Source organism: Cebus imitator, unplaced genomic scaffold (genome assembly GCF_001604975.1).
Source record: "Cebus imitator isolate Cc_AM_T3 unplaced genomic scaffold, Cebus_imitator-1.0 Scaffold260, whole genome shotgun sequence".
Taxonomy (NCBI): Eukaryota; Metazoa; Chordata; class Mammalia; order Primates; family Cebidae; genus Cebus; species Cebus imitator.
Window position 1 is genome coordinate 1,595,691 of NW_016107575.1, and position 11,139 is coordinate 1,606,829.

The 11,139-nt window shown below is 42.7% G+C and overlaps 1 protein-coding gene across 1 annotated transcript in view; it reads right to left on the bottom strand.

Moving 5' to 3' along the window:
- Positions 1–11,139, bottom strand: part of SLC37A3 (solute carrier family 37 member 3) — a 58,016-nt gene that overhangs the window by 34,964 nt on the left and 11,913 nt on the right. The window contains 2 exon segments of the mRNA XM_037728271.1: positions 2,939–3,047; positions 5,156–5,317. Coding sequence (XP_037584199.1) covers positions 2,939–3,047; positions 5,156–5,244 — 198 coding nt within the window. The 5' untranslated portion in view covers positions 5,245–5,317.

Consider the following 11,139-nt stretch of genomic DNA (forward strand, 5'->3'; position numbering starts at 1 on the left):
TAGGAGAGACAGAGTGTCGCTATGTTGGCCAGGTTGGTCTTGAACTCCTGACCTCAAGTGATCTGCCCACCTAGGCCTCCCAAAGTGGTTTTTTTATTTTTTCATTTTTGTTGTGACAGTGGTTTCTCTATGTTGCCCAGACTGGTCTCAAACTCCTAGGGTCAAGCAATCCTCCTTCCTAGGCCTCTCAAAATGGTGGGATTACAGGCCTGAGGCCTTGCACCTGACCCAAGACACTTTAAATCCTGCTTCTTTCTCCTGGAGATAATTTTAGATTCTCTAGCACTATTCTCATAAAAGAACTACAAATTTTTATTACAGTTTTTAGCTGAGTCGTTCTCAAATATTAGATCTAATGATTATTATCTAATATAGACATAGATTTTGATTTTCTCCCCCCATTCATTTTACTTATCATTTTCTTGATGGAGAAAGAACTAAAAATGTAAATATGAAACAAAATAGCTTCTGGGCAGGCAAACCTTTACAACTCATCTTTCTTTTTATTATTATTATACTTTAAGTTCTGAGATACATGTGCAGAACGTGATTTTATGTTCTGATGTTTCCTTACTGTTTCCAGTGTTTGTCCATGTCAGTGGTTCCATTATAAGTTCTAAAGGTAACAGAGACTGTGTCTGCTGAATTCTTTTTGTAAAACACCCAACCAAGCTATGTATAAAAATAAAAGCTATAAAAAACTTTTTGTCCACCTCTTGAGCCAAGAATTTTCAATTATAAAAACAAAAAAATATATATATATTTTTTTAAAAGTACTTTTTAGCATTCTATTTAAAGCACTTAAGGAGTGTTTCTCTGGCCACACATGGTGGCTCATGCCTATAACCTCAGCACTTTGGGAGGCCGAGGTGGGTGGATCACAAGGTCAGGAGTTCAAGACCAACCTGACTAATATAGTAAAATCCCATCTCTACTAAAAATACAAAAATTAGCCGGGTATGGTGGCGCCTACCTGTAGTCCCAGCTACTCAGGAGGCTGAGGCAGGAGAATCGCTTGAACTTGGGAGGCAGAGGTTACAGTGAGCCAAGATCGTACCACTGCATTCCAGCCTAGGCAATAGAGACTCCATATCAAAAAAAAAGAAAGAAAGAAATTTTTTCTTTTTAATTTCCCAACTTTTTAAAAATTTTTTGTAGACAGGGTCTTGCCATGTTGCCTACGCTGGTCTCAAACTCCTGGGCTCAAGCAGTCCTCCCTCCTTGGTCTCCCAAAGCACTAAGATTACAGGTGTGAACCACCACACCTGGCTGGAAATGTTTTTTTTTTTTTTTTTTTTTTGAGACGGAGTTTCGCTCTTGTTACCCAGGCTGGAGTGCAATGGCGTGATCTCGGCTCACCGCAACCTCCGCCTCCTGGGTTCAGGCAATTCTCCTGCCTCAGCCTCCTGAGTAGCTGGGATTACAGGCACGCGCCACCATGCCCAGCTAATTTTTTGTATTTTTAGTAGAGACGGGGTTTCACCATGTTGACCAGGATGGTCTCGATCTCTTGACCTCGTGATCCACCCGCCCTGGCCTCCCAAAGTGCTGGGATTACAGGCGTGAGCCACCGCGCCCGGCTGGAAATGTTTTAAAAAATATATAAGCAAAATATTTTTTAGCTGGACACGGTGGCACACACCTGTAGTCCCAGCTACTCAGGAGGCTGAGGCAAGAGGATCATTTGAGCCCAGGAGTTCAGGTACGGCCTGGGCAACACGGCAACAGCTCCATCTCTTAAAAAATAATTTAAAAAAAAAAAAGAAAAAAATTTTTAATTAAAAATTAACGAGAGAGGCCTCTAGGAAGCTTGGCCTGGCCTCCTCCAGACTTCACACCATGCCAGCCTCTTCCCTTTGCCGAGTTTACCTTGCATCCTCTCACTGGAATAAATCATAGCCACACGTACTCTATGTTGAGCCCTCCTAATCACCAAACTGGGGATGGTCTTGGGAAACCCCAATCCAGTTACCTTAAAAATAAAGGCAGCCTTAGGCAGTAAAACTGGAAATCTAGTGCCTAAATCAAATCCTATTTTTCTGTATATTGTTAAGGATGCACCTGAAATTCCTCATTTGGTGTGCGGTGTAACTAAACTACAGCTGAAGGAGCCAGGAATGTTTTGCCTCAACAGAAACTTTTGGAGACAGGGGGGAATTTTCTTCAGAGTTGAATAAAAATTTAAGCATCCACCTCACACAACAGCGAGTTTCTTCTGCCTAGAACTACTGAAGCAGAAGCTGGATGGTTATCTTCCAAGAATGATAAAGGAAAGTTCCATCCTGGGAGGTTAGGGTGCATAACTGCTCTAAGGCCACTTCCATCTTTAAGATTTGTGATTCTGGTCCCAGCACAGTGGCTCAAGCCTGTAATTCCGCACTTTGAGAGGCCAAAGCCAGTGGATCACTAAGCCAAGAGATCAAGACCATCCTGACCAACATGGTGAAACCCTGTCTCTACTAAAAATTACAAAAATTAGCTGGGCGTGGTGGCGCACACCTGTAGTCCCAGCTACACGGGAGGCTGAGGCAGGAGAACCACTTGAACCCAAGAGGCGGAGGTTGCAGTGAGCCAAGATTGCACCATTGCACTCCAGCCTGGGCAACAAGAGCGAAACTCCGTCTCAAAAACAAAAAGACGGATAATGTGCAAAATCTCAAAGACAGAAACGAACACAGCATTAATGAAAGCTAATGAAAAAATAGCCTCATCAGAAGGTGTGATTTTAAAACAGTTAGAAGCAAGTCGGCTGCAGAAGTAAAATGGACCTGAGTTGGACCAGGCTTTGAAATTAGTAAAATAGTCTGGCTCTTATGTGATAGGAAACAGTGGGCTATTTCAGAGTCCTAGGGAAGTAAAAGATGCAAAAAAGAACTTAAGAAGAATCCAGGGTGGGCACGGTCTTCTTCAATCCATCCCAGCACTCTGTTCTTCTTACCTCCACAGGCAGCTCAACTGACGTGTTAAAAGCACTTGGGGTCCACTGCTCGGAGATACTGACTTTGACATTGCTAAATGTTTTTCGTGAAGCATGGAGCAACGAATAACTACAAAATAGAATATAGAGGAATGAATAGCAAAAAGAAACAGCATTCAATAAAATCACATGCATAAGTCCATTTCTTTTATTCTATTTTATTTTATTTATTTTGGGGGCAGCCCCCTAAACCAAAATAGCTTCACAGAGACTCTCTCAATTTTATTTATTTTTATTTTTTGAGACAGGATCTCGCTCTGTCACTCAAGGTGAAGTGCAGTTATAATCACAGCTCACGAGCCTAGACCTCCTGGGCTCAAGCAAGCCTCCCACCCCAGCCTGGGTAGCTGGGATTACAGGTGCACTCTATCATACCCAGTGTGCCTGTAATCTTAGCTACTCAGGTAATTTCTGCATGTTTTATAGAGACAGAATCTTGCTATGTTGCCCAGGATGGTCTCAAACTCCTGGGCTCCAGAGATGCTCCTTGGCCTCCCAAATAGCTGGGATTGTAGGCATGAGCCACCAAACCGGGTGTTTATTCAATTTTAGAATTCTTCTTCTTTTTTTTTTTTTTGAGACAGAGTCTTGCTCGTCTTGCTCTGTCACCCAGGCTGGAGTGCAGTGGCAAGATCTCAGCTCACTGCAACTTCCACCTCCTGGGTTCAAGCCCATTCTCCTGCCTCGGCCTCCCAAGTAGCTGGGATTACAGGCATCTGCCACCACACCTGGCTCATTTTTGCATTTTCAGTAGAGACGGGGTTTCACCAAGTTGGCCAGGATGTTCTCAAACTCCTACCCTCAGGTGACGCCCCTGCCTCAGCCTCCCAAAGTGCTGGGATGACATGAGCCACCGTGCCTGGCCAATAATTCTTCTCTTTAAAAAAAAAAAGGATGAGCCAAGCATGGTAGCTCACACCTGTAGCCCCAGCACTTTGGGAGGCTGAGGCAGGAGGACTGCTTGAGCCCAGGAGTTCAAGACCAGACTGGGCAACATAAGAAGACCTCATCTCCACAAATAAAAAAAAAAAAAAAAAAAGCCAGGCATGATGGCTCATGCTTCTGGTCCCAGCTACTCAACAGGCTGTGGCAGGTAGATCATTTGATCCTGGGAGTTTGAGGCTGCAGTGAACCATGAGCACACCACTGCACTCCAACCTGGGTGACAGGGTGAGATCCCATCTCAAATAAATAAATAAATATTTATTTATGGTGCCTTTCATAAAGATTAATAACAAACAAAATCTTCTCAGCAGAAATATCCAAAAAGTTGAGTAACAGGGTCACTTGCAGCATGCCTCAACACCCAATGGCCTGATGTATGCTATGTTACCAAGAGAACCGCTTGGGGCCACCAAATCGCAAGCGTGGATAATCTCTTCAGTCAGTCATACTGACGAGCCACGAAAGCGCTACTAAGACAGGTTCCTTACAATTGCCGCTGGAGTGCAATGGCGCGATCTCGGCTCACCGCAACCTCCGCCTCCCAGATTCAAGCCATTCTCCTGCCTCAGCCTCCCGAGTAGCTGGGACTACAGATGTGTACCACCATGCCCAGCTAATTTTTGTATTTTTAGTAGAAACGGGTTTCACCATGTTGACCAGGATGGTCTCGATCTCTTGACCTCGTGATCCACCCGCCTCGGCCTCCCAAAGTGTGGGGATTACAGGCGTGAGCCACCGCGCCCGGCCCGCCTCTATCATCTTTACTGCTCAAGGAGGCACGGGGCTTCTCTCCAAACAGGGTGACAAAAAGAAGTGAGACATGTTGTTTTTTGGTTTTTTTTTAAAAGTACAAAAGTAATAAAAAGAAAAAAAAAAAAAAACAGAACAGGGCTTCTCCCTCCACACTATTGATATTTGGAGCCAAAACGCTCTTTGTTGTAGAGATCTGTCCTGTACATGGGAGGATGCTTAGTAGCATCCCTGGTCTCCCCTCCCCCGCTGTGACAACCAAAACTGTCTCAGACACTGCCAAATGTCCTCGGGAGGGCAAAATAGCCCTCAAGAACTACTATGTTAGAGCTATCAAGACTAAAATAGAAGGAATAACTAATCTATTTCACCACAACTGTATGCCCGTCAATGCATTTGACACTTGCCATGCAGTATCTCCCTCAAAAGAAAAAGAAAAAAACACAAGCAGGAGAGCAGCTTTAGCTTTAGCAATGTGCTTACCTGAAGAAGGTGAGCAGGAACACTACGACGTGATGATGGCTGAAACGGGACAGCAGAGATCCTCGCTGAAAAGCATTTGGCCAGGCCATGTTCTTCCTGACCTCCCTTCTCACCTTTGACCTTAAAGTTTGGAGAGTGAGTGATTTACATCATTTCTTCTTTCTGGAAAGACGAAACACGTTATGGACATTATTAGGCATAGGCAGATTATCCGAAAGCTGAATTATTTATAGTCACCATATAATCAGCCCTTGTGAGAAAAATCTCATGACCTAGTTGACACCAGAAAATTGGATTGGTAATTATGTTAAAGTGATTAGGTAGTCCTTTAAAAAAAAAATCTTGGAGAACAGATTATATCTTAATAGAAAGAACTTACAAAAACTGATAAGAAAATCACTCATTCTTTTTTTTTTAAAGACAGGATTTCACCGTATTGTCAGGCTGGTCTTGAACTCCTCACCTCAGGTGATGCGCCCACCTCAGCCTCCCAAAGAGCTGGGCTTACAGATGTGAGACACCATGTCCAGCTGAAAATCACTCACTCTTATAGAAAAAATGAGCAAAGGAAATAAAATAAACAGACAACTCAGAAGAAATGAAATGGCTATTCAACTTAAGAAATAAAAGTTCAATCCTACTAGTAATATTAGAAATGTAATTGGTCAGGCGCAGTGTCTCACGCCTGTAATCCCAGCCGTTTGGGAGGCCAAGGAGGGCGGATGGCATGAGGTCAGGTGTTCAAGACCAGCCTGGCTAACATGGTGAAACCTCGCCTATATCAAAAATATTTTTAAAATTAGCTGGCATGGTGGTAGATGCCTGTAATCCCAGCAACTAAGGAGGCTAAGACAGGAGAATCGCTTGAATCCAGGAGGCAGAGGTTGCAGCTGAGCCGAGATCACACCACTGCACTCCAACCTGGATAACAGGGCAATACTCCATCTCAAATAAAGTAAAACAAATGGTTGGGCACAGTGGCTCACACCTATAACCCCAGCACTTTGGAAGGCCTAAATGGGCAGATCACGAGGTCAAGAGATCGAGACCATCCTGACCAACATGGTAAAACCCCATCTCTAGCAAAAATACAAAAACTAGCTGGGTATGGTGGCGCGTGCCTGTAATCCCAGCTACTCAGAAGGCTGAGGCACGACAATTGCTTGAACCCAGGAGACAGATGTTGCAGTGAGCCAAGATGACGCCTCTGTACTCGAGTCTGGCAACAGAGTGAGACTCCGTCACAAAAAAAAAAAAAAAAGAAAAGAAATGTAATTAAGGCAAGAAAACGTTTGCATAGTTAAAAAAGATTGTGCTCAGTGTAGCTTAGAGTATAATGGTTCCTGAACTCCCATATGCTACTGAAAGAAGTAAAAATTAGTATAATATTATAGGAAGACAATCTAGCCATGTTCATCAAGAGCATTTGACACAGAAATTCAATTTCTGGGCTGCTGTATCTATGGAGTAGCCACCCTTTTATTCCTTTACTTTTGAATAAACTTGCTTTCACTTAAAAAAATGAATTTCCAGGGATCTATTCCTTAAAAAAATGCGAGACATATTTAGACCTATAAGCAAAAGTGCTAGAGGATTTTTTTTTCTTTTTTTAATTTAATTTCCTTATAGTTCATGTGAGCTCAAGGATATTTTTAATATTAAAAGAAAGAAGGAGCTGGGCACAATGGTTCACGCCTGTAGTCCTCTAACTACTGGAGACGCTGAGGCAGGAGGATCCCTTGAGTCCAGGAGTTCGAGGTTACAGTGAGCTATGATCATGCCCTGGGCAACAAGGTGAGACCCCTGACTCTAAACAAAACAAAACAAAATGATTAAATACAATGTTCTAAATGATCTTCTATTGCCTTGAGGTGAGGTCCCACTCCAAGACTCTGGGCAAGCTGCCTAACCCCTATCTGCCCCTGAGTATCCTCCCAAAATGAAAAAGTTTGTGTCAGTCAAAGGAACAGAGAAAGAGGTTAGGCCACTCCTTGGCATCTCCTTCCACTACTTCCAGTAGCTTTTTAAAATTTTTCTTACTGAGACAGGGTCTCACTCTGTCGCCCAGGCTAGAGTGCAGAGGCATGATCTTGACTCACTGCAACCTCCGCTTCCTGGGCTCAAGCGATTCTCCAGCCTCTGCCTCCCAAGTAGCTGAGACTACAAGCATGAGCCACCATGCCTGACTAATTTTTGTATTTTTGTAGAAACATGGTTTCGTCATGTTGCCCAGGCTGGTCTCAAACTCCTGAGCTCAAAGATATCTGCCCACCTTGGCCTCCAAAAGTGCTGGGATTACAGGCATAAGCCACCGTGCCCAGCCCCAGTGCCTTTTCATTTGACTGTACTCTCTAAAAGGTGCACCCATGCTCTGATATCCAAGAATAATTAGGCATAAAGTAAGCAGCTAAACTTAATGACTCCAGTTAGGAGTCTCCAGAACCAATCTAAATATACAATAATAGAGGAATTAAATAAATTACAGTATGTCCAAATGGCTAAATCATTTATAATCATTTGCCATGAAGTGAAAGACTTTGTAATGACATGAGAAAATGTCAAGTGCAAAGAAGTGGGAGCTGGTTATAAATCTAATCAACTCAACTGTGTTTATATAATACATACAAATAAATAGGGAATCTATCAGTTCTCTCTGGGTAGTGAAATGATGGATAATTTTGATTTTCTTCTAAATACTTTCTTTAAAAGCCTATAACAAACATTTACATAATTTTTATAATGGAAGGGAAACACCCACAGCATTAGAAAAGTACTATAAGTTAGGCCGGGTATGGTGGCTCGTGTCTGTAATCCCCATATTTTGGGAGGCCAAGGCAGGAGGATCACTTAAGCCCAAGAGTTTGAGAACAGTCCATGCTGTGGAGTGAGATCCCACCTCTACAAAAAACAAAAATAAAAAATAGCCAAGCATGGCAGTTCACATCTGTGGTCCCAGATACTCAGGAGGCTAAGGCAGGAGGATTCCCTTGAGCCCAGGGGTTCAAAGGGGCAGTGGGCTATGATCACATCACTGCACTCCAGTCTGTACCACAGAGTAAGATCCTGCCTGCCCCCCAGCACCAAAAAATGTAACGTAATTTATCCGCATATACAGGGAAAAAAAAATCCACAAAATGGTTTGTAGGATAAATATACAGCAGTAGTCAAGGTAGGGAACACTTTCAAGAGCTCCCAATACTAAAGAGAGAGCCAAAGGGCTTGGCTCTCAGATCTATGATCACTGGAACTGTTACACTACTTACTTTCACTAGCCACAGCTCAATAGATGCACCCAAACCTTAAAGCCTAAGAGACCCAGCAGAAAGCAACTTGTAGATAAAAGAAACAAAGTTGAGGTGGTTACAATTATGTACACATTACAGTTGTTTTCCTTCCTAGCTGTTAGCCCTTAGACCAGTCATGCTCTATAACTCACAAGAGGTCATCCATAAAATGGCTTATCTCACTTGAGAGTTGTAAGGCTAAAAGTAACAAAAGTAACAATGTATTTGATGTATTCAGATAATGATTTTAGCAACTGATCTGCCAAGGATCAATTCCAAATCAGTAGAATTTAACTAATTTCATTTTAAAGTCATTCTTCTTGGAAAATGTCAACAAAATTATGTGCAGAGTAAGACTAAAAAATTCCACTCATAAAATGTAAATAAACTTCCCGTCTGTAATTCCAGGAAGTTACAAAAATAAGAGCTACTAGTGTTATGACTAAATTTACTTCTATCTTAAAAATTAAACATGAAACCCAAGTGGAAAAACTCAAAGCTTTAATCATTCTCTATGAATTGTGGCTCTTTAAACTGGACACCTTCACACCTCAAAACACTGTGGTGTGTACTCCAGGAAAGGGCATGGAATATGAAATGCAAAACTGTATCATGTAAAATCGTAATTCTAAAATTAAATGCTCCAATAGATTGAGATTACAGCACATTGGCAATAGAGTTACATAATCTAGGGCTGTATAGTTATAGTAATAGCTTTAAATAGCTACCAAAATAAATCCAAACATTTGGATTTAGTTTCTAAATAGACCATCTTTTCCTAAGCTACAATGATTGGGGAGAAAAGCCTTAATAAGTACATTGGAAAAGTGACCTTTTTTTTTTTCCTGGAGATGGAGACTGGCTCTGTCGTCCAGGCTGGAATGCAATAGCACAATCTCAGCTCACTGTAATCTCCATCTCCCGGGTTCAAGAGATTCTCCTGCCTCAGCCTCCCGAGTAGCAGGGATTATAGGTGCCTGTGGGGAACGCTCCCACGTGAGGCCCCTTGTAAACTAGGTCTCACCTTATGATGAGCTTGAGCTCAGACACAGGCCTCCTGTTGGAGGAAGTCAAGCTATGGGAAACTAAGAGCTGAAAGAAAGGTTACATTAAAGAAAAACTTTTAATAAACGATTTATGATTACCAGGTGGCCTCATGGCCGTGAGATACATTGTGTCCATTTTTAGTTCATTCTTTAGTTTTTACATAAACACGTTTATGACCTTGCTTGTGACTCTCTAACCTAGATAAACATATGTCCCCCTACCCAGATAATGACTACCACCTGGTTTTTTCCATTGTTCCTATCCGATGTAAGGTAGCTTGTCATTTTACTTTGAAACTTTCTGTTCCCCATTATCTCATGGAAACATCCTTTTAGCTGAGGCAAGTCAGCCTGATTGAAATGTATATAACCAGACCCTGAGCACAATAAAGTTGTTGGTGAAGCACTGACTTCTCAACCCTCCAGACCCCGTCTGTTCTTTAATCTTTTCTTCCACGCACTCCCCTATCCAGGTTGGGACCCTCTTGCTGGCCAAGAGCCCACAGCAGATGTGCCGTTCCTTACAGGTGTCCACCACATGCCCAGGTAATTTTTGTATTTTTAGTAGAGATGGGGTTTCACCATGTTGGTCAGGCTGGTCTCGAACTCCTGACCTCAGATGATCCGCCCACCTTGGCCTCCCAAAGTGCTAGGATCACAGGCATGAGCCACCACGCCCAGCCTTATTTATTTATTTTTTAGGACAGGGTTTCACTCTGTCAACCAGACTGGAGCACAGTGGCACAACCTCAGCTCACTGCAGCCTTGACCTCTCAGGCTCAAGCAATCCTTTGGGAACACAGGCGCACACACACCACATCCAGCTAATTTTTTGTATTTTTTTTGTAGAGTCAGGGTTTTGGCATGTTGTCCAGGCTGGTGTTGAATTCCTGGCCTCAAGCAATCTATCCACTTCAGCCTTCCAAAGTGTTGGGGCTTCGGCGTGAGCCACCTGACCAAGGAAAACAGTTTTATACCTTCACCTGCTGTGGGCATAATGGTATTTAAGAGATACACTATAATATGTGGTCCTATGCAATTACAATAATAATAATAATAATACCTTGCACATGTATCCTATATCTATCACAGAAGTGATTTCCAACCATCCATGAGCTCAGAGACCCTGGGGTGTACAGGAGTTTTTGTCAAGTCTGAGTCCAACGAGCACATCCTACTTTCTGGAGAATGCTCTCTTTACCACTCTAAATACACACCGAACAAATGTGTAACATTTTTCAAGTATATGTAAATGCTGTTATAATTAATAAAACCCAATTTCAAAACCAAATTTCATTCAGTGTTTCTGAATTCACTGCAGCTTGTCATTTAGTATTTTCTCAATCAGTGATCTTTATTTATTTACCTATTTATTTTTATTTATTTATTTATTTATTTTTGAGACGGAGTCTCACTCTTGTTACCCAGGCTGGAGTGCAATGGCGTGATCTCGGCTCACCGCAACCCTCCGCCTCCTGGGTTCAGGCAATTCTCCTGACTCAGCCTCCTGAGTAGCTGGGATTACAGGCACGTGCCACCATGCCCAGCTAATGTTTTGTATTTTTAGTAGAGACGGGGTTTCACCATGTTGACCAGGATGGTCTCGATCTCTTGACCTCGTGATCCACCCGCCTCGGCCTCCCAAAGTGCTGGG